Source organism: Dendropsophus ebraccatus, chromosome 13, assembly GCF_027789765.1.
Source record: "Dendropsophus ebraccatus isolate aDenEbr1 chromosome 13, aDenEbr1.pat, whole genome shotgun sequence".
Lineage (NCBI taxonomy): Eukaryota > Metazoa > Chordata > Amphibia > Anura > Hylidae > Dendropsophus > Dendropsophus ebraccatus.
In genome coordinates, this window is record NC_091466.1 from 22,655,799 (window position 1) to 22,680,036 (window position 24,238).

Sequence of the window (24,238 nt, forward strand, 5' to 3'; positions counted from 1 at the left end):
AGAGAGACCACACAGTGAGTGGACAGAAGAACTCTGTGAAGCTCCCTCCCCCCGCCCCCACAGCGTCGGACTGGCCCGTGGACCGCTCCCACTAACCTTCCAGCAGTCTCAGACCATCCAGGGGTGGGCTGGATAGGACGGTCCCCCCCAGTACAGTTACGAGGATGCGGTGAGCTTTCGGCACGGACAGGCTGTGATACACCGGCCCGGAAGCTCACAGCTGCAGCCCCTCAGTGCCCGGACTTCTCTCCTGATCGGCGACCATGTGACATCGCGACGCTGCAGAGCAGGAGAGAAGTCCGGTAACTAAGGGGCTGCAGCTATGAGCTTCCGGGTCGGTGTATTACAGCCTGTCCGTGCCGAAAGCTCACTGCATCCCCGTAACTGTACTGCGGGGAACCAGCCTGCCTCTATCGCTCCTCCTCCCCGTGCCCCATGTAAGCTTCTCCCCTGTCACCCCAGCCTCCCTCCACATGAGCTTCTCCCAGTCACCCCAGCCCAGCCTCTCTCCCCCCTGTCACCCCAGCCTCTCTCTCCCCCTGTCACCCAGCCTCTCTCCCCCTATCACCCCAGCCTTTCTCCCCCCCGTCACCCCAGCCTCTCTCTCCCCCTGTCACCCCAGCCTCTCTCTCCCCCTGTCACCCCAGCCTCTCCGCCCCCTGTCACCCCAGCCTCTCTGTCCCCCTGTAACCCCAGCCTCTCTCCCCCCCTGTCACCCCAGCCTCTCTCTCCCCCTGTCACCCCAGCCTCTCCCCCCTCTGTCGCCCCAGCCTCTCTCTCCCCGTCACCCCAGCCTCTCTCTCCCCCTGTCACCCCAGCCTCTCTCTCCCCCTGTCACCCCAGCCTCTCTCTCCCCCTGTCACCCCAGCCTCTCTCTCCCCCTGTCACCCCAGCCTCTCTCTCACAGTGTCCCCCCAGCCTCTCTCCCCCCTGTCACCCCAGCCTCTCTCCCCCTGTCACCCCAGCCTCTCTCCCCCTGTCACCCCAGCCTCTCTCTCCCCTGTCACCCCAGCCTCTCTCTCCCCCTGTCACCCCAGCCTCCCCCCTGTCACCCCAGCCTCTCTCTCCCCCTGTAACCCCAGCTTCTTTCTACCCCCTGTCACCCCAGCCTCTCCCCCCTGTCACCCCAGCCTCTCTCTCCCCCTGTAACCCCAGCCTCTCTCCCCCCTGTCACCCCAGCCTCTCTTTCCCCCTGTCACCCCAGCCTCTTTCTCCCCCTGTCACCCCAGCCTCTCTCTCACAGTGTCCCCCAGCCTCTCTCCCCCCTGTCACCCCAGCCTCTCTCCCCCTGTCACCCCAGCCTCTCTCTCCCCCTGTCACCCCAGCCTCTCCGCCCCCTGTCACCCCAGCCTCTCTGTCCCCCTGTAACCCCAGCCTCTCTCCCCCTGTCACCCCAGCCTCTCTCTCCCCCTGTCACCCCAGCCTCTCTCTCCCCCTGTAACTCCAGCCTCTCTCCCCCCTGTCACCCCAGCCTCTCTCTCCCCCTGTCACCCCAGCCTCTCTCTCCCCCTGTCACCCCAGCCTCTCTCTCCCCCTGTCACCCCAGCCTCTCTCTCACAGTGTCCCCCCAGCCTCTCTCCCCCCCTGTCACCCCAGCCTCTCTCTCCCCCTGTCACCCCAGCCTCTCTCTCACAGTGTCCCCCCAGCCTCTCTCCCCCCCTGTCACCCCAGCCTCTCTCCCCCTGTCACCCCAGCCTCTCTCTCCCCCTGTCACCCCAGCCTCTCCACCCTCTGTCACCCCAGCCTCTCTGTCCCCCTGTAACCCCAGCCTCTCTCCCCCCCTGTCACCCCAGCCTCTCTCTCCCCCTGTCACCCCAGCCTCTCTCTCCCCCTGTAACTCCAGCCTCTCTCCCCCTGTCACCCCAGCCTCTCTCTCCCCCTGTCACCCCAGCCTCTCTCTCCCCCTGTCACCCCAGCCTCTCTCCCCCCCTGTCACCCCAGCCTCTCTCTCCCCCTGTCACCCCAGCCTCTCTCTCCCCCTGTAACTCCAGCTTCTCTCCCCCCTGTCACCCCAGCCTCTCTCTCCCCCTGTCACCCCAGCCTCTCTCTCCCCCTGTCACCCCAGCCTCTCCCCCCCCCCCCCCTGTCACAACAGCCTCTCTCTTCCCCTGTCACCACTGGCGGAACTACCGCCGTAGCAGCCGTAGCGGCTGCTACCGGGCCCCGCCGCATCAGGGGCCCGTGACGCGGGCCCCTGGAGCTTACATATCCTGCAGCACCCGGCGGCTGAGCATGCCTCCCGGGTGCTGTAGCCGGGGGCCGGTCCCGTGCTCCTCCCGACCCGGAGACTCCTTTCCCCAACCATAGGGAAAAGGAGTCACTGGGCTAGGAGGAGCACGGGACCGGTCCACAGCGCTCCTGTCACCCCCTGTCTGATGCGCGGCTGCCGTCTGATGTGAGACGTGTGCCGGAAGTCGCGGCCACAGGCCCACACAGAACTCTATGATACGCGCGCTGCCGGGGATAGGACGCGGCATCAGACGGCAGCCGCGCATCAGACAGGGGGTGACAGGAAAAAGGCTCGACGGGGGAGCGTGTTGTTAGGTGAGTTTTTTTCTTTTTTTTAAACTTGCTTTCCTCGGAAGGGGGCATCTGAAAGGAAGGGGAGGGAGGAGAGAAGGGGGCATCTATAAGGAAGGGGGGGGAGAGAAGGGGGCATCTATAAGGAAGGGGAGGGAGGAGAGAAGGGGGCATCTATAAGGAAGGGGGGGGAAGAGGAGGGGGCATCTATAAGGAAGGGGGGAGAGAGAAGGGGGCATATATAAGGAAGGGGGGAGAAGAAAAGGGGGCATCTATAAGGAAGGGGGGGGGGGCATCTATAAGGAAGGGGGGGGGAGGAGGGGGTATCTATAAGGAAGGGGGGGAGGAGGGAGCATCTATAAGGAAAGGGGAAGAAGAAAAGGGGGCATCTATAAGGAAGGGGGGGAGAAGAGAAGGGGGCATCTATAAGGAAGGGGGGGAGAAGGGGGCATCTATAAGGAAGGGGGGAGGGGGCATCTATAAGGAAGGGGGGAGAAGGGGGCATCTATAAGGAAGGGGGGGAGAAGGGGGCATCTATAAGGAAGGGGGGGAGAAGGGGGCATCTATAAGGAAGGGGGGGGAGAAGAGAAGGGGGCATCTATAAGGAAGGGGGGGGAAGAGAAGGGGGCATCTATAAGGAAGAGGGGGGAAGAGAAGGGGGCATCTATAAGGAAGGGGGGAGAAGAGAAGGGGGCATCTATAAGGAAGGGGGCATCTATAAATAAAGGGGGCATCTATAAGGAAGGGGGGGGAGAAGAGGAGGGGGCATCTATAAAGAAGGGGGGAAGAGAAGGGGGCATCTATAAGGAAGGGGGGGAAGAGAAGGGGGCATCTATAAGGAAGGGGGGGAGAAGAGAAGGGGGCATCTATAAGGAAAGGGGGGGGAGAAGAGGGGGCATCTATAAGGAAGGGGGGGAGAAGAAAAAGGGGCATCTATAAGGAAGGGGGGGGAGAAGGGGGCATCTATAAGGAAGGGGGGGGGGAGAAGGGGGCATCTATAAGGAAGGGGGGGAGAAGGGGGCATCTATAAGGAAGGGGAGGGAGAAGGGGGCATCTATAAGGAAGGGGGGGAGAAGAGAAGGGGGCATCTATAAGGAAGGGGGGGGAAGAGAAGGGGGCATCTATAAGGAAGGGGGGGAAGAGAAGGGGGCATCTATAAGGAAGGGGGGAGAAGAGAAGGGGGCATCTATAAGGAAGGGGGCATCTATAAGGAAGGGGGGGAGAAGAGGAGGGGGCATCTATAAAGAAGGGGGGGAGAAGGGGGCATCTATAAGGAAGGGGGGGAAGAGAAGGGGGCATCTATAAGGAAGGGGGGAGAAGAGAAGGGGGCATCTATAAGGAAGGGGGGGAGAAGAGGAGGGGGCATCTATAAGGAAGGGGGGAGAAGAGAAGGGGGCATCTATAAGGAAGGGGGGGGAGAGAAGGGGGCATCTATAAGGAAGGGGGGAAGAGAGGGGGGCATCTATAAGGAAGGGGGCATCTATATGGAAGGGGGAGAAGAGAAGGGGGCATCTATAAGGAAGGGGGGGGAGAGAAGGGGGCATCTATAAGGAAGGGGGGAGGGGGACATCTATAAGGAAGGGGGGGAGAGGGGGGCATCTATAAGGGAGGGGGGGAGAGGGACCATCTATAAGGAAGGGGGGTAGGGGGACACCATAGGGGGAGAGCAGGCCATCTATAAGGGGAGAACATAGGGGGAGAGGGGGATATAAACGTACAACATTGGGGGAGAGGGGAACATCTATAAGGGGACAATAAAGGGGGAAAGGGGGCCATCTATAAGGGGAAAATATAGGGGAAGAGGGGGCCATCTATAGGGGGGGCAACATAGGGGACCATCTATAAGGGGACAACATGGGGGGGGGCATCTATAAGGGGGACAGCGGGGGGGGCAACATAAGGAAGCTATCTATAAGGGGGGCAACAGAGAGGAGGGCCATATACTAAAATGGGATCACATAGAGTCAGCCTACCCACTAAATGTGGGTGTAAAGGGGCCAATACAGATGTGCAGTTGGTAGAGATGAGGATGGTGACAGAGTGTGGAGCCTAATATGTCTGTCTGGCAGATTCTGTGGATTCGTGGCCCGGAAAGGTTCTCATAACGGCCCAGGGCAGATGGAAAAGAAAATGAAAAGGGAAGAACTCCGATCAGAGAAGACGTCTCCTGTAAGTCACCTGATGTAACTGTACTGTAATTTATATGGTGTACAGAACCTGTGTAGAGCTAAGTGTGTTGATGGCATAGTGGTCGATCGAGAGGGGGTGGGGCCCCAATCAAAAGTTTGCTATGGGGCCCAGCCATTTCTAGTTACGCCCCTGCCTGTCACCCCAGCCTCTCCCCCCTGTCACCACAGCTTCTCTCTCCCCCTGTAACCCCAGCCTCTCTCTTTCCCCCCCCTGTCACCCCAGCCTCTCTCTCCCCCTGTCACCCCAGCCTCTCTCTCCCCCTGTCACCCCAGCCTCTCCCCCCCTGTCACCCCAGACTCTCTCTCCCCCTGTAACCCCAGACTCTCTCTCTCACCCTGTAACCCCAGCCTCTCTCTCCCCCTGTCACCCCAGCCTCTCTCTCCCCCTATCACCCCAGCCTCTCTCTCCCCCTATCACCCCAGCCTCTCTCCCCCCCTGTCACCCCAGCCTCTCTCTCCCCCTGTAACCCCAGCCTCTCTCTCCCCCCTGTCACCCCAGCCTCTCCCCCCCCTGTCACCCCAGCCTGTGTATTTTTGTATATTCACATGAGTACATTTTAGCCCCTTGACGACCCAGGACCTACATGTACAAGGCGTAAGCGCAAAAAAAATACAGGTAAACAGCATAAGCACAAATAAAAATTGCCAAAGTGCAATAAAGGCAAATACAATCAGTTATGAATAGCTTACAAAGGACACCCTGACTCAGGTCATGAGTTGATGGTCCAGGGTCCTCATGTCAGTCGTAGACAGACCAGCCAATAATTATCATTGGCCTAATAGAACTATATCCATATATTTTAAGTACAGTAAATGGAGAACAGGGGCAGGGAAACCATATGGTGGGACGTGATTTCCCCAAAAATCAAAACATAATCATATATACATTAATTACATAGAAGAAAGGCTCAAAATAGAGTCAATGAATATACAAGAACACCAACTTACCTTTACCTCCTATAATGTGCACAGATCAGCATCCAGTCAGGTGAAGTCAAAGAAGAATCAATAAGAGAAGATGGATCAAGCACGTTATAAAAACTTGTGATACTTTATTTCAAATGGTTCAAAGGTAACCCACAGTTAAGAAAACATTTTTTTCCCCTTTGTAAAGTTACTGCAGCAGCCGTGGCTGGTATGCTCCGCGAGCTGCACAGTAGATTTATACTGAGCCACTGGGAACCATATCAGCACAGTCGTGCTGACTGTTTCCCTTTAATATTTCAGCAAGACATCATCAAGACTCTATCAGCTACACTTCTGTTTGGAGATAAATAATTTGCTTTAGGTTGGCTTATATGTGAATGGTTTTACAGTGGGGTATTCAAACTAGACTCATTTGAGTGTTTGCAGACTTCAGGGACCACGTGTATTGCAATGGTCCCTGTTGTGTGGGAATGTTTTGAATTTTTTTTAAATTGGGTTAGGGATTTGCTTGTTTATCTTTTCATTGTAAAATAATAAAGGATTATCAATTATTTTTCTACTGAATTGGTGGGCCTTGCATGTGACATACACTACTCTTTGGTTTCAAACTTTTTACTTATCCTCCCCCTTACTTGCCAAGTAATGCCCCTATTCCACAAATCGTTTGTAGGAGCAAACAAGCGCTATTAGCGCTCGTTTGCTCCTCGTTCCCCGCTCGCTGCCGCCGCTATTCAACGCGGCGTCAGCGAGCGGGTGAGTGCGGGAGGGGCGGCGGGGAGCTGCTGGGGGGGCTGCCCGGGGGATCGCTGATCGTCCGGGCAGCTCATAGGATATAGCAGCATCTGCTGCCGACGGTCCTATTCAACGGAGCGACGGCAGCAGATCGCTGCTATATCAGTCGCTTGTTTTTCAACATGTTGAAAAACAAGCGACTGCAACGATCAGCCGGCATGAACGATGTCGGCTGATTGTTGCACTCTATTCCACGGGACGAATATCGTTCGTAGCGGCCGTTATCGGCCGAATACGAACGATATTGCTCCTCTAAACGACCCGTGGAATAGGGCCTTAAGTAAGGCATGGCACATAAGGGGTGGGGTTTAACATGAAGGGATTGTTGCCGCCCTGTTTACTAAATGTACTACAATTTACATTTGCTAGAAGGGGTAAATTGTTCTTAACCGTTAGAGGACGGGGCCAATTTCAATTTTTGTGTTTTTGTTTTTTCCTCCTTGTGCCTAAAAGGCCATAGCAGTTGCATTTTTTCACAAAAAAACCCACATGAGCCCTTATTTTTTGCGCCACTAATTGTACTTTGCAATGACAGGCTGAATTTTTTGTATACTGCAAAAGCAGAAAAAAATTCAATGTAAGGTGAAATTAAAAAAAACAAAAAAAAAAAAAAAACACATTTCTTTTAATTTGAGGGTATTTTTTTTTAAACGCCGTTTGCCCTGGGGTAAAAATGACTTGTTTTATATGTTCCTCAAGTTGTTGCAAAACATGTTTATTCATTTATTTATTTATTTTTATCTATAACATGGAAAAATGGGTTGATTCAAAATTTTATTAGGGTAGTGGTTTTTTTTTATTAACAACACTTTTTTTTAACACTTATACTAGAAGCCCCACTGGGGGTAGGGTTATTCCCACCTGGGGTTAGGGTTATTCACAACCCTGGGGAACTTCTAGTATATGCGCACTGATCTCTCATTGAGATCTATGCTGTGTAGTTATACAGCATAGATCAATGAGATAGGCACTCGATTGCTTCCGGCTGCTGCAGCGGAAAGTAATCAAGTGCTGAGCCGGGATCAGCGCCATTATGGCGCAGACCCCGGCCCAAGCCGGACATTTGGATTGCTCCTCCGGGACAACATCCACCCCACTAGACACAAGGGAAGGGCTGCTTAAGGTAATAGGAAGCATCCATTTACTTAATTAGGGGGCACAGCCACACGGCCCCGCTCTGAACACCCGTAGGCAGCCCTGGACGTACCTGTACTCCCAGGGTCATTTAGGGGTTAAAATCTACACTAGAACCGAGCTGATGTAGATTTCTGAGGCTGCATCATTAGAAGGGCCTGGGTTATAAAGAGTTGTGTCCATTTTAAGAAATGTGGCACAAACCTACACTCCAAAGAATTTACCTCAGACCAACATGTGAAACGTCAGTCTTAACCCCTTAAGGACAGAGCCAACTTGCATTTTTGCACTTCCGTTTTTTTTCCTCCTTGTACTTAAAAGGCCATAACCCTGGCATTTTCTCACCTACAGACCCACATGAGCCCTTATTTTTTGCGCCACTAATTGTACTTTGCAATGACAGACTGAATTTTTTCATAAAGTATACTGCAAAACAAAAAAAAAATTCAATGTGGGGTGAAATTGAAAAAAGAAAAAAAGCATTTTGTTTATTTGGGGGGTATGTGTTTTTGCGCCGTTCGCCCTGGGGTAAAACTGACTTGTTATGTATGTTCCTGAAGTCGTTACGATTAAAACGATATGTAACATGTATAACTTTTATAATATGTGATGGCTTGTAAAAAATTCAAACCATTGTTAACAAATATATGTTTCTTAAAATCGCTCTATTTCCATGCTTATAACACTTTTATCCTTTGGTCTATTGGGCTGTATGAGGTGTAATTTTTTGCGCCATAATGTGTTCTTCCTATCGGTACCTTGTTTGCGCATATGTGACTTTTTGATCGCTTTTTATTCCAATTTTTCTGGATTTAATGCGACCAAAAAATGTGCAAATTTGCAATTTGGGATTTTTTGGCGCTTACGCCATTTACCGTGCGAGATCAGGAATGTGATAAATTAATAGTTTAGGCGATTACGCACGCGGCGATACTAAATATGTTTTTTTATTTATACCAAGATTAAATTGGACAAAAAACTCCCTCAGTCTCTGACAATCATTGTCTAATACGGTAGACGGGGGACTAGGTATTGAGTGTGCACTGTAAATATAGGGTTCTAGTTACATGCTAACCAACCGAGAGAAAGAAAACTGAACCTCACAATTTATTATCACAAAATGAAAAAGCTTTATTGATTAAAAACATACATGAAAACACCAAAAGGCAAAAAGCGATGGATTGTGACTGAAAGAATGTTAAAAAACCACAACGACAATGAACATACAATCAGGGGGAAAAAAATGCAGGTGGACCAAATAGGGTGTGAAGGTGATCACAATGCTAGCTATACGCTGTCTATTATAGACATAAATGCACACACCTACAGACTGCATAACAATAAGCATAAAGTGCTGGGATCAATAGAGGTATATTACCAATATATAAATGAAGTGTAGCGTCCACCAGCGGCCCCCACCCCGACGCACGTTTCGGCTATGTTTATTTATTTATTTATTTTATTTATAACATAGGAAAAGGGGGGTGATTCAAACTTTTATTACGGGAGTTTTTTTTACTGATATTAACACTTTTTATGTTTTACTTTTACACATATACTAGAAGCCCCCCTAGGGGACTTCTAATATATGCACTCTGTTCTCTCATTGAGTGATAGTAAAAGTAATACAGCATAGATCGATGAGATAGACACTCGATTGCTTTTGGCTGCTGCAGCCGGAAGCAACCGAGTGCTGACCGGGATCAGCACCATTACGGCGCAGACTCCAGCCGGCAGTAGAAAGGGAGATCGCTCCTCCTCGATCTTTGCCACTGGACCACCACAGATCGGGCTGCATAAGTAATCAGATGCAACTGTCAACTTGTCAAACTATATCTGATTACTTTATCGGCGATCGGACTGTGCCCGCTAATAGCCGCTGTCCCACGCTACATGCGGCACCCGGGACCACTGCGGTTCAGAGCGGGGTCGCCGCGCGACCCCCCTCTGAACTCCCCGAAGCGGCCACAGGGCGTAAATATACGCCCTGTGTCATTAAGGGGTTAAGTTTTTTCCATTGTATTTTTTTTTCCATTGCAGGATGGTAGGGAGAAAATGCATGGGAGAGAATACGGTCGCCTGTACCAAAGTGCCCATGCCTGCCACACTTCCTCTTAGGCCCCCTGGGGGGCCTCAACTCTCCACACTCCTACTGTCCCCTTACCTCTCCGGCGTATGCATCCCGCCTCCTAGGGAATGTGCGCACCAGCTATCACAGATTTCAAAGGACAGTGCACCAGTCACCTTCCCTGTAAATGTTTAATTCCTTTTTGGAGACTCTGCATGCTTCCACAGTGAGTAGTCCCAGCTCTGTGATTCCTACCGGTCATTCCTTTACCTGGGGGTTCTGCCCATGGTTCCTGCTGCCCGTGGTTCCAGCCATGTGTCTTGCTCTGTTTCTTCTGCCTGCGATTCTCCCATGAGTCCTGCTGTGTCCCAGCCTGCCTGCTTGTCGCTAGTGGTGGCGACAAGGTGCAACTGGAGACAAGCCAAGGGTAGCGTCTTTGGGGTCGCCTGCTGCAGCAAGTCCTTACCACCTTGCAGTGGGCACGGGAGAAGACCAGCAGTCCCTTATACTCCGGTCCCTGAGTTCTGGTGCTTTTTCGAAGAGCCAGCCTAAGCATCCTCTGCTGAGACGGCCCTCCTCAACTTGCATCAGGGGAACTTTTTTGTGGGAGACTACGCCATTCAGTTCTTCATGCTGGCAGCTGAACTTGATTGGAACAATGCTGCCCTAAATGCCGCCTTCAACAAGGGCCTTTTGAGCAATGTGAAGGACATGTTATCCAGCTGAGACATTCAGACCACCCTAAACAACCTGAAACATCAGGCCCCTCCAAGCAATGTCTGGTTCGTTGAGATTAAGGAGGAGGTCTGACAAGTATGCAAATTGATCCATCCTCGCGGCACGTTCCAGCTGGCACCAGCTTTCCAGAGACTGCCTACTCCTTCGTCTTCGCCAGTGCCTCAGGAGCCTATGCAGGTGGAGAAAGTTCAGTTGTCACCAGAGAAGAGAACTCGCCATCAGGATCAGAACCTGTTTCTTTACTGTGCTAGCTCAGACCACTTTCTCCTGAACTGTCCTCAGCACCCACAGTGCTCAGGAAACTCTCGCACCTAGAACCAGTTGGAGAGCCCTCCCTAGGTGCTCTCCATGCTTGTTTTTGCCAGTTATGGTCTTGGCTCTATCTGGGCAGCATTAACAGTCTACTACCTTTAAGGATTCTGGCTCTGCAAGCATTTTTTTTGTAGCCTCCCTTGTCCAGAAATGGCAAATTTTGTGCGTTTTTTTTTTTTTAATTATTATTATTTATTTTTAAAAAATTGCATAGGGTCTCCCCCATTTTTATAACCAGCCAGGTTAAAAACCAAACAGCAGCAGCCTAGTAATACCAGGCAATACCAGGCTAGGAAGGGCAATTTGTTTTGGCCCTCTACAGCCTCATAATACAAGCCTGCTGCCACCCAGTCAAGGAGCGCTAATTTTGATGCTCCAGGACTCTTTCCTTTCCTTTCTCTTTCCAGAACCCTGATGGCATTGGGTACAGCGGTAATAATGGGGGGGGGGGGGGTAGTGTTAGCCATTTTACACTGACTCCCACTGGCCCAGGTAGAAGCGGTAGCAGGTGAGACTCCCAAAAATTATGCCAGACACAGCATGACAGTGAGGACAAAGTGACCCAGGTAGAAGTGGTAGCAGGTGAGCCTCCCAAAAATTATACCAGACACAGCATGGCACAACAAGAATTGGCTGTTGGTTGAGAATTGATACAGGAGGAGGAAGATGAGGAGGAGGAAGAGGAGGAGGAGAGGTTATATGAAGAACCCTCATGTTGAGCTGCTTTCCCTGGGTGGACAGTTGAATTCAGGTGAAATCAAGCCTTTGTTCATTTTTATAAACTTCAGCCTGTCAGCGCTATCAGTTGACAGGCGAGTGTGCTTATCAGTGATGATGCCACCAGCTGCACTGAAGATCCACTCTGACAACATGCTAGCGGCAGGGCAGCCCAGCACCTCCAAGGTGTAAAGCGCCAGTTGTTGTATGTAGCAGAGTGATCGGGCAGGACGTTGGTGTGGTCAGCAAGGTACTCCCTCACCATCTTTCTGAAGGCCTCATCCTACTCTGTCTAGACTGCGGACGGGTGACATAGTCTTGCTGGGGTGCCATGAAACTGTCAAAGACCTTGGAGAGTGTTCCCCTGCCCCTTGACAAGCTGCCTGCTCCACCCCTCCTCTTTCCTGTCCTCTGGCTTCTGCACTCTCAAACTGCGTTCCTCGGCAGAAATGAGAGTGGAAAAGTTCTGCTTGTACCAAGGGTCCAGGAGGGTGAACACCCAGTAATCGGTGTTGTAAAAAAAAACTTAACCCGAGGGTCACGGGAAAGACAGCCTGACATAAAGTCAGCCATGTGCGCCAGGGTCCCAAACGGCAAGAAATCCCTCTCCTTAATAGGCTGACTCTCAATTTCCTCCTCCTCCGCCGCCAATTCCTCCTCTTCAGGCCATACACGCTCAACAGCTAAGGATTGAGAACGGGTACCCTCTTCAGTCGCGGCAGCAGTCTGCTCCTCTTCCTCCTCCTCCACTTTGTGCTGAGAAACAGACGTGAGGGTGGGCTGGCTATCTAGCGGTGGATGTTGTTCTCCCATCTCCTGAGACGAAGGCAAAGTCTCAGACTTCAGGATGAGCAGGGAGGTTTGAAGCAGACTCAGCAACGGGATGGTGAGGTTAATGATGGCGGCATCGCCGCTGACCATCTTTGTTGACTCCTGTCTGTGGCCCAGTACCTGACAGATAGCAGACATCCACATCCACTCCTAATTGTAGATTTGAGGAAGCTGACTGACCTGACTACAGCTTCTTGCCGAGGTTGACATTTGGCATTCCACAATGGCTCTGTGTTGCTGGTAAACCCAGGCTGCCATCTGGATGGTGGAATTCCACCGCATGGGCACGTCACACAGCAGTGGGTGAGCTGGCAGTTGCAAGCGCCTTTGCACTGCCCTAATTGTGGCAGCATCTGAGGTTGATTTGCAGCACCAAGGTGCTGCACAGATGCGCAGCACCTTGGTAAGTAAGCCAAAATCATATGTGTGAGGCTGCCGAGTTGCAGAGCCGCCACGAGGTTCCGCCCTTTGTCACACACAACCATGCCTGGTTTGAGGTTCCACGGCGCGAGCTAAAGATCGGTCTGCGCTGTGATGCCCTGCAACAGTTCCTGGGCGGTGTGCCTCTCAGCAATTTCAAGACAGCCTGTTGGCGCTAACCCACCGCAGTGCTAATGCGCCAAGCCTTAACAAATGGTGGCGACGTGCTCATGGAGGGTAATACAGAGGAGGAGAAAGAGGTATACAAATCATGAGAGAACACAACCGAGGTAGGCCCCGCAATCCCCGGTGTGGGCAGCACATGAGCGGAACCAGGGTCAGACTCTGTCCCAGCCTCCACCAAGTTGACTCAATGTGCCATCAGGAAGATATAGTGTCCCTGCCCGCTAGCACTTGACCACATGTCCATGGTTAGGTCAGGGCACGGATGTTGTTATCTGACACATGCTGGTGTAGGGCTGGGACGGCACACCGTGAAAAGTAGTGGCGGCTGGGAACAGAGTACCGAGGGACAGCCACCGCCATAAGGTTCCTAATAGCCTCTTTCTCAACCATCCGATAGGGCAGCATCTCTAGGCTCAGCAGTTTGCCTATGTGCACATTTAGGTCTTGTGCATGTGTGTAAGTGGCAGTGTATTTGCACTTCCGTTCCAAGGTCTGTTGTAGGGAAAGTTAAACAATGTGCTTGGACACCTTCCTGAAGGGTGTGGAGCATAGTGGAGGTGAAGGAATGGGTGTAGGGCGGGAGGCGCTTGTGCCTGGGGCCTGGGTGGGGGGACTGACAGAGCCAGCACAGGACACAGGGGAAGGAGCAGGGGTGTGTCTTGCAGTAACTGAACTGCCTTGGTTCCACTGAGTGGGGAACTCTATTCCAGTGCATGCTGGTAGTGGTTAGGATGGTAGTGGTGGCTCCCCTGCTGTTCCTGGCGTGGCAAAGGTTGCACACTACAGTCCGTAGGTCATCCGCAGTTTCTTTAAAGAACCTCCAGACTTGTGAACATCTAGGCCTGGCCACGGGAGTTTGACTCTGTGAAACAGTTGCTGATCTACTTGCTCTGCCCCTGCTTCTCCCTCTGCCCACCCCTCTTCCAACCGGTCCTGCGGGTGAACTTGCCTCCCCCTTAGAAGCACTGTCTTCACTTTGCTTATCCACCCAGCTCGGGTCAGTCACCTCGTCTTCATCCACCAGCTCTTCCTCCAATTCCTCACTCTGCTCCCCACTTTGAGTTACATCCATGACAACAATGTCACTGTCTAACAACCGGGTCTCATAGTCATCAGCAGACACCTCTTCAAGCCCCGCTTGCAACTCCCGACTCTCATCACCCACTGACTACGTGAGCTGCATAGTTTGGGCATCGAGAGAGATCGACTACTCTGGTTGCTCAGACTCAGGGAATTGGCCAGAAAAGAGATCTGAATCCCTCCTGGGGGGCCAGGCTGTGGGGAAGAAGACTGAGCTGCTGGAGCAAGGGTTCCACTCCCTTGGCTAGCGTGCGTGGACTGTGTGGAAGACTGGGTGGTGGATAAGTTACTGGGCACATTATCCACTATCCATGTGATCACCTGTTCACACTGCTGCGGTTTTAACAGTGGTGAGACCCTGTAAGTTGCGAGAAGAAGCTAGGGAGTGAATGTCTGCGATATGCCACTGCTACCCCCTCAACAGGTGTTCCTGTGTCACCCTGCCCTGAACCACAGCCTCTGCCCACTGCTTGGTTAGGATCCCCCAGCCCACGCCCTCGTCCTCGACCCTTACCCTTGGGGTTCACCATTTTATGGACACTGCACAGTCAAGACTGAGATAGCTGAACTACAGATCACAGCAAGCCAAGAAAATATATTAGACTACTTTTGGAGGTAGTCACATAGAGTCTGTGTGTAAGTGGTGCTATATGGTGTATGCCAACCTTTTACACAGGACAATGAGCAGTGAGGTTGAATATGGCTGCACTAAGAAATAAAGCAACCCTGTAGACTGGCTGCAGATGACAAAAGATACTGGTCACACTAGTTTTTGGAGGTAGACATATATAGTCTGTTCGTAAGTGGCGCTATACAGTGTATGCTACCTCTTACACAGGACAATTGGCAATGAGCTTGGATAAGGATGCTCTAAGAAATGAATAAAAAAGAAAATATACTGGTCACACTAGTTTTTGGAGGTTTTCGTATACAATCTAAGTGCAGCTATATATTGTATGCCACCCTCTTACAAAGGGCAATTAGCAGTGAGCTTTGATACTGGTCACACTAGTTTTGGGAGGTTGACGTATATAGTCTGTGTGTAAGTGGTGCTATACGGTGTATGCCACCTCTTACACAGGACAATTATCATTATCTAAGTGCAGCTATATATTGTATGCCACCCTCTTACAAAGGGCAATTAGCAGTGAGCTTTGATACTGGTCACACTAGTTTTGGGAGGTTGACGTATATAGTCTGTGTGTAAGTGGTGCTATACGGTGTATGCCACCTCTTACACAGGACAATTATCATTGAGCTTGGATGTGGCTGCACTAAGAAATGAAGAAATAAGAAGATATACTGGTCACACTAGTTTTTGGAGGTTGTCGTATAGTCTCTGTGTAAATGGTGGTATATGGTGTATGCCACCTGTTACACAGGCCAATGAGCAATGAGGTTATATGCAGCTGTACTACAATTCACAGCAAGACAATGTACAGCAGCAGCAGCAGCACCAGCCACAAAAAATATATGGTACTGAGGACTTCTTTGGGGTCTGTGTGCAACACCTGCTGTCCTATTTCTGCCAGCAGCCGATCACCACAGTTTGCTGCTAAAATCGTGGTAGCTGCACTGCAAGTCCCCGCCAGCAATCTGGAGCTTTCCAAAAAAATAAAGATTTTAAGCCTTTACAAGGGCTTTTGGGTTCTTTCTTTAGTATCCCTGTCTACAGGAACTCTAATTCCCTCCCTAACACTCTCTCTGACAAGCAGCAGCTCTGTCCCTATTCACTTCCAGCATGCATGTGGGCTAAGCACCTCCGGCCCAGATTTATATATACCAGGGTCATCTGATCTGGCCAACCAATCGCTACTATTGACATGTATGGGTCCCACGTGATTGCAGGATGTACCAAAGAATCTCCTGCATGTTTATTGGCTGAGAAATTGCGCCCAAACTTACAGGAAAAGGATGATGCCATTTTCTCCGAGTAACGAGTACCATCGAGTACCCTAATATTCGAACGAGTACCAAGCTCGGACAAGCATGCTCACTCATCACTATTAATTATGTTTCAGTGTTTTCACGCTTTTATATGATATGTACACTTGATTGTATTTCTTTCCCAGACTACATTGATGTTCTTTAATCCTTGTATACTTTGTTTAAAATTTCAACAAAAAAATTGTCTATAAAGACTGCCCCCCGGATAGTCTTGCCAAGATGTACCCCAATGTAAGTGGCCTCTGTTGGAGGAATTGTGGCAACACAGCCTCACTGTACCATAATCTGTCCCAGTTTATCCATACACTGGAATGATGGTATAGGTATGTTAAGAAAACTTTTACTAACGTTTATTTATTGGAATTTAATTCATCCCTTCACATTTTAGGATATTAGCATGTTAATATTATAATTATTTATAAAACTGCGGTGACTCGATACTGGAAAACTTTCATACTATCGCTCCTATTGATTACTAGAATACTTCGATGGAAACTGGATGGACAAGTCTGATTGTTCAATCACTTTTTATAATATACACTGAACTGACTTACACCATATGTTAGATGTTTGATGTTTTGGTTACACTGTTGTTTGACCAAATGGTCACTATGTATGACATTGTTGATGTATAAAATTTGCTTTACAATACATTGCACATCCGTTAATTGAAAAATTATTTAACAAAACCATTAAAACAAAATCTTTCATATCCGGAGTACCCCTTTACATTTGAAAGATAAAAACTCTGACCTCAGAGGTCAGTTTAGACCTGAATAAAGGATTTTGTGGAATAGTAAAGCTTGGGGAATATCTTTAGGTGTTCCATTTTGTCCTCCAGACATGTCAGGTTAACTGTTGTCAACTGAGTTGGGGAATGGAAGACATGGACTGGGTAGTAGCAAAAAGCTGGTGTCTTTTAGAGACTGCAAACTTACATTACAACAAAGCCCCCTATATTGAAATAGAAGAAATAAAAGAAACCCATCAAAGGGCAACACCATGATATTTATTTACCAAATATTGGATACAGAAGCACCCCTAAAAACACATACACATTAACCACAAAATAGTGAGGGAACACTAGGCAACCACTTCACATATACAATTAGCGCTTTGTACCTAGTGCTTCTTCTAGGAGTAGTAATGACAGTAGAAGCAATTGGATAATGAGGTAGCATATATGACCTTTTTGGGTTTGGCATTTATTTTTTATTCAGTCATACATTAATTTATTCATTCATTCAGTATTTATTTATTTAATCTATATAATCATACTGACCTAAAGAACTCCTTAGGGAGTTCCCTGTGACGTCTTCAGGTCCCCAGTTGAACACTTTGGTCACTACATCTGAGATGGACCTTTCTCAATAGTCAATGGAGAGTCAATGGACTCTGTCCCAATCACTGACTGAATCAGGACAGCAACGGGGCCAGGGACCTGCCGGTCACTGCCGATACAACTGCCAGGTACATCTTGGAAGAAGCAACCAGAGTATGCTCTGAGGGCCCCGAAGACATTACAGTACCTCTGGGGAAGCGTTTTAGGTGATTATGTGTTGTTTACTATTTCTTTGCAACCCCACCAATAAAAAAATGCCCAGAATACTTCTTTAACCAACAAACATGGAGATTGAGGGCCCTGCTCACAAGAGCTCACAGTCTATGAGGGATATTTATGATAGCTGCACAACTGGCGTATACCAGGGAACAGGCAAATATTTGCCCTTTCTCCCTGGCGTACACCAATTGTATCCCCCGCTTGCCCGATGGGTGGAGGCAGGGGTGTGGCAAGGCAGGGAGGAGGCCTATCTTCATAAATGTCCCTCTATGTGACTATGTATATATATATTTATGGTCCATTGTGATACCATTATTCAGATCTTATTTATGCATTTAAGTGTCTGTAAATCTTGTTTAGTGAAAAGTACCAAGCAGTGTGAAGCTTAGTAAGGTACAACCACCATCACTGGTGCTTTGCATGCTCCCACATGTTTACTTACTGTATATTCAGAGCTAAGGTTAAGGCAATTTTAGTAAAGCTGCATAAACTGAAATGGAATCAAAAATTCAGTTTTATATGTTAATAATGGTTTCAAATACTGTATATACAGTTGTGCTCAAAGCTTTACATACCACGGCAGAGGATATGAATAACACAAAAACTTTTTAGTGGTTAGTGGTTGGGTGAAGCTGTCAAACTACTGTGTTTTTTTTTTTTTTTTTTAATCATAATGACAACCTACATTTATGCCCCTGATCAACCAGGGCCGGCTCCAGGTCTTTGTGGGCCCTTGGGCAACACAGCCTTAGCCGGCCCTTTGTGGAGCAAATCATGTGGCGAGAGCTCTGAAATCATCCGGCATCTGATCGACTCTCCCACCGAAGCCCTGGGAGGAGACATTGGCCTTCTGTGGCAAAAGGCTGAATGCTTCTGTCTCCAGACACAAGACTGACTGGCATGGCACTATATGTACATCCAACAATACATACAGCACACGCTACAAGCACTATATGTTTACCCCCCAATACACACACTATACACCCTATAATACATACAGTATATATTGCATGCACTTTATACATAAACACATACAGTACACCAAATACACCATACACTGTATACACTACATACGACACACAGAACAGCACATAATACATACACTACATATAGCATATACTATACCATGGGTAGGGTACCTTGCCTCTCCAGCTGTTGCAAAACTACAACTCCCATCATGCCTGGACAACCAAAGCTTTGGCTATCCAGGCATGATGGGAGTCGTAGTTTTGCAACAGCTGGAGAGGCAAGGTACCCTACCCATGGTATAGTATATGCTATATGTAGTGTATGTATTATGTGCTGTTCTGTGTGTCGTATGTAGTGTATACAGTGTATGGTGTATTTGGTGTACTGTATGTGTTTATGTATAAAGTGCATGCAATATATACTGTATGTATTATAGGGTGTATAGTGTGTGTATTGGGGGGTAAACATATAGTGCTTGTAGCGTGTGCTGTATGTATTGTTGGATGTACATATAGTGCCATGCCAGTCAGTCTTGTGTCTGGAGACAGGAGCATTCAGCCTTTTGCCACAGAAGGCCACTGTCTCCTCCCAGGGCTTCGGTGGGAGAGTCGATCAGATGCCGGATGATTTCAGTGCTCTCGCCACATGATTTGCTCCACAAAGGGCCGGCTAAGGCTGTGTTGCCCAAGGGCCCACAAAGACCTGGAGCCGGCCCTGGTTGACTTCAGTGTATAAAACACTGCTGGTGTTTTTTCCCCTAATTGAGGTGTCTTTGGTTCCATGGACACACTGACCTGCAGCAGCCCGTAGATGTAAAGGATTCAGCTCCCCTGGTCCTTCCTCCCCCATGGTCCTGTAATGCAACGGTCCCATACTGGCCTCTGTGTGAGCCTCCAGCTGGTGAGCAGGATCAGTTACAGGCTGTGGCAGGGCAAGGGTGTATTAACACGGGTGTAGTAACACGGGTGTAGTAACACACAGGAGCGTTTGGATAACTACAAGGGCTCCCTGCAGACCTGTGAAATCTTCCTCCATTCATTCTATATATTACTCAGCAGATGAGTGCTTCCCCTGCTGGTCCCCTAGGGGCGCTGTGGGCGCTGTGGGCCCCGGCACTTGCCCTAGTATGTCTGGTGCTGACGCCGGCCCTGATGACAACCTAATCATAATGACAACCTAATAATGAATCTTAATGACAACCTAATCTATATGTCCCTGATCAAAAGTTTACACACTCCAGTTCTTAATACTGTGTATTGACCCCTAACAATAACCACTATCAATGACCACTTAAAGTCTTTTGTGGTAGTTGTGTATAAGGCTCTTTATTTTCTCAGATGGTAAAGCAGCCCATTCCTCTTGGCAAAAAGCTTCCAATCCTGTAAATTTCTTGGCTGTCTTGCCTGAACTGTGTGCTCAAGATCTCACCAGAGTGGCTCAATGACATTGAGGTCAGGAGACTCAGATGGCCACTCCAGAACCTTTACTTTGCTCAGCTGTAGCCAATGACAGGTCGACTAGACCTTGTGTTTTGGATCGTTGCCATGTTCGAGTATGTCCCATGCGCAGCTTCCAGTCTGATGAGTGCAAATTTTCCTCCAGTATTTGCTTATAATGTGCTGCATCCCTGTAATGTAAAGGGACGCTGGTCTTCACCACTGCCTGCCACAAGGTTGGCTAGACTTGTTGCGGCAGGCAACCACCTCGGTTGCTACCCCTTGCTAGGCTTGCTAACTGTGGCAGGAGAGGTGCAGCTGGAGATATGTAGGCAGACAGCAGGAACACAGCAAGACACACGGCTGGAACCCCAGGCAGCAGGAACACGGCTGGAACCTCAGGCAGCAGGAACGTGGGCAGGACTATGGAGAGCTGGAACCACACGCTAAGGGAAGCATGCAGAGGCACCAACAGGGAAGGTCAGCACAGGTGTCTAATTTATGGTGGAGGTGATTGGTGCAACTAACTAACTAATGACGCACTGTCTCTTTAGATCTGCGACAGTTGGCACACTCGCACCCTAGGAGGCGGGGACATGCCTGCTGGCCGGAACAGCAGGGAACAGGAGCCCGAAGAGGTAAGGTGCTCTGTCGGGCTGAAGAGACAGCGCCCCCAGACCTCAGCACATGTGCTCCGGCATCCGCTGTCAAAACACAGCGAGAGAGAAGAGGAGCGGTAGCCCGGAGCACAGGACATATAAATTTTTTCTTCAACTTTGATCAAGTTTCCTATGCCTTTGTAGATCAAACATCCCAAAAACATCAGCAATCTACCTCTGTGCTATACAGTAGGAACGGTGTTCCTTTCATGATAAGGATTGTTAACACCTCTCCAACGTTTTTGATTGTGGCCAAAAAGTTCAATTTTGGTTTCATCACCCCAAATAACCTAGTTTTAGATGTTTTGAGCCTTGCCTCTGTGCTGTTTGCTGTATTGTAGGCAAGATACTTTGTAACATTTGTGCTGTAATGGCTTTCTTCTGGTGACTCAACCATGTAGCCTATATTTCAACTGATGTTATTTGTGTTTTTTTCTTTGCATCCTGAACTATTTTTTCTGACAGTTGTGGCTGCCATTTTTGCTGGATTTTTACAGGGCCCCTGATTTTCTATTTGTTACTCACAGGTTGGACACTGCTGACTGGCATTATCAAATCCTTGGATATCAAAACAAAGTAAAGGTTCTGGAGTGGCCTTTTTATTATTCTGACCTCAATATCATTTAGCCACTCTGGGGAGATCTCAAGCGCGCAGTTTGTGCAAGACAGCCCAGGAATTTACAGGAACTTGAGGCTTTTGCCAAGAAGAATGGGCAGTTTCACTGAGAAAATAAAAAGCTTTATCCACAACTACCACAAAAGACTTTAAGCGGTCTTTGAGGGGCAGTACACGGTATTAAGAACTGGGGTATGTAATCTTTTTATTGGGATTATTTGGATGTTTTTGGTTGTTATTATGATTTAAAAAGAGCATAAAAATTATGTGAAAAAATCTTTAATAAAAAGATATATTAAAAAAAGAGAGAGAGAAAGACAGAGATAAAACACACAGTAGTTTGGCAATAAATGGCTTCACCCAACCACTAACCATGAGTGGGGGAAAGAAAAGTTTTTGTGTCATCCTTCATATTCTCTGAAAAAAGGACAAGAAAGCAAAAATTCTCCTGTGGTATATAAGGTTTTGAGCACAACTGTGTACACAGTATTTGAAATTTTTGCAGTTTTGGAGTTTATGCAATGTCACTAAACTTACATTACCTTAGCTCTAAATATAAGTAAACATGTGGGAACATACAAAGCACAAGTCATGGTGGTTGCACCTTATTAGGCTCTCCACTGCTTTGTACTTTTGTGCTTTTCATTAAACAATTTTTACATTTCTTAAATAAGATCTGAATAATGGTATCACAATGGACCATAAATATATAGACATAGACACATAGAGGGACATTTATAGACTGTATTACCTAGATAAATCAAATAAATTATACAGAAGTTTACCATATTTTTACAAAACAGCTCGTTTTACTAAATTCGAAAAAACCTCCTTGACATCCCTGTTCCTAAAGGTGTAAATGAAAGGATTAATTGTTGGAGTGAAAGTTGTATATATAAAAGTAAGATACTTATCATAATAGCTGCCATTAGATTTGGCATACACAATCATGGGTCCACCATAAAATAAACTGGCTACAATGAGATGAGTAGTGCAAGTAGAGAAGGCTTTCTTTTTACCATCTTTACTCTTGATCTTGGTAATAGTCATTATAATGCGAACATAGACTCCTATGACTATGAGGAAAGGTAGAATAATATCCACAATGGCCGCGTAGCTCGTGGACATAATGCTAATGGAAGCGTCAGAACAAGCCAAATTTTGTATTGGGGCAAAATCACAAAAATAGTGGTCAATAGTATTAGGACCACAGTATTCCAGCTGTGCTGTAAGGATGGTCTGTATTATAACACTGGAAAATGCAAAAACCCATGGAAAAGTAGCTAGCCCAAAACAAACTTTTTGAGTCATGATAGTTGGGTAACGTAAGGGATTATTAATAGCCACATGTCGATCAAACGCCATCACCATAACTAGATGACACCCATTGACACCCAAAGAGCCAAAGAAACACATTTGGGTGAAACAACCTATGAAGGATATCGTGTTGTCATGTGCAATTAAAATGGCCAAAAGTTTAGGAACTGTAACCGAAACAAACATAATTTCCGAAGCAGAAAACACACTGATGAAAAAATACATTGGTTTTTGAAGGGAAGGTTCTAGTTTCACAACAATGATTATTGCCAAATTTCCTATAATGCATGTGATGTAGGTCAGCAGGAAACATGGGAAAATTAAAATCTGAACTTGGTGCAAATCAGCAAAGGTCAATAAGATGAATTCCTCAACCACGGTTTTATTTCCCTGAGCCATGTCTAAAAAGAATCCAAGTTAGTATACAGTATATTCTTAATTTAAACAGTCCAGACCATTACAATTATTCTATATTTTTTTCATATCTACATTTTTCTATCTATCTATCTATCTATCTATCTATCTATCTATCTATCTATCTATCTATAGTCTCTATTCTTATCTAAGTCTTTATACCTCTCAAAAACAGTCTATACAGGTTTGGCTTGGTTGAAGAAAAGCAAACTTTTATTGTTTTAACCTACAATATACTGTTACAATCGTGCAATTTATGCATTTGAAAGGTCTACCCTGGGGAAATACACTTCATGAAATGCTAAAGACTCATTAAAAATGTTTTGGTAGATTTTTTACAAACCTTCCTAACAAATCCCTTAGTGACCATTTATTTTCCACTTCTATCTACAGATTAGCAGGAAACATTGCCATAATTACATATGGTACTTAAAACAATAAAAAAAATCTGGGAATCAACAAGAATAGAATCAAATGCACACTCTCAGTATTATCAATTTCTAAATCTGTATGAAAATTAAACAAATAGAATAAAGAAATGTATGCAGGTCAGTAAGAGTCATTTCCTTACTATGGTGTACTATATTATAATTAAATATTGAAGCACATCGCTTTAAGATCTTTACATAAATAGACTGGTGCCACCTTTGGGATGTCAATACCGCAGTGCTTTTTTCGAACCTCGGCTCAGTTCCCACGCACAGCGCCAGTCAATTCCATTAGAGACTCTAATTTAGAGTAAATTTAAAAAAGCAAAAAGGGCCATGTTCACACTACGTAAGTTTCCAGACGTAGCGCGTTCCGTTAATAAGCGGCCGGAGACTTACGTAGTTTGCGTACAATGGAAATATACGATCTACGGCCGCACAGTTCACACTACGTACGAACTTACGCGAGGATCGTACGCGCCGCCGTAAGAAATGAGCCAGACCGTTGTTTGAGGACGAAAATGCCGTAACTTATGCCCGTAGCGTAACATGCGGTCCCATACGTAGTGGTGATTTCTTCTTTTTTGCAGCTTTTTGTACCGATCCAAAAGGTTCTGTGGGGTGTCTGGGGCTCAGCGCAGCTTTCCAAGTAAAAGACCGCTGTCAGATCGCTATGTAGGGTGCTCGGGAAGCGTAAGTAGACAGCGGGCGTAACTTCGCAATCCATACGTAGCCGGCCGCAAGTAGCGTAAATCCCCGGCCGGAGTTTAATGCGTATATGTCCGGCCGCGGAAATATGCGGCCGGACATATACGCAGTGTGAACATTGCCCCCAACTGCATTTTGCACCATGGACAGTTTAGTTTGTAGCACTGGACTATGGACTTTCTGTATGTATCGTAGCACTGTTCATAGTGTACAGTATTATGAAAACTTGTGCCAATAAAACATGGTTTAAAAAAAAAAAGAATAAATAG

At 47.8% G+C, this 24,238-nt stretch overlaps 1 protein-coding gene and 1 pseudogene across 1 annotated transcript; both read right to left on the bottom strand.

The window, feature by feature from the left end:
• The window catches only part of LOC138770493 (vomeronasal type-2 receptor 26-like), a 193,824-nt pseudogene that overhangs the window by 131,379 nt on the left and 38,207 nt on the right, over positions 1 to 24,238 (bottom strand).
• On the bottom strand, positions 21,895 to 22,818 carry LOC138771321 (olfactory receptor 6N1-like). Its single transcript, XM_069950946.1, has one exon. The coding sequence runs from the start codon at positions 22,816 to 22,818 to the stop codon at positions 21,895 to 21,897; it is 924 nt and encodes a 307-aa protein (XP_069807047.1).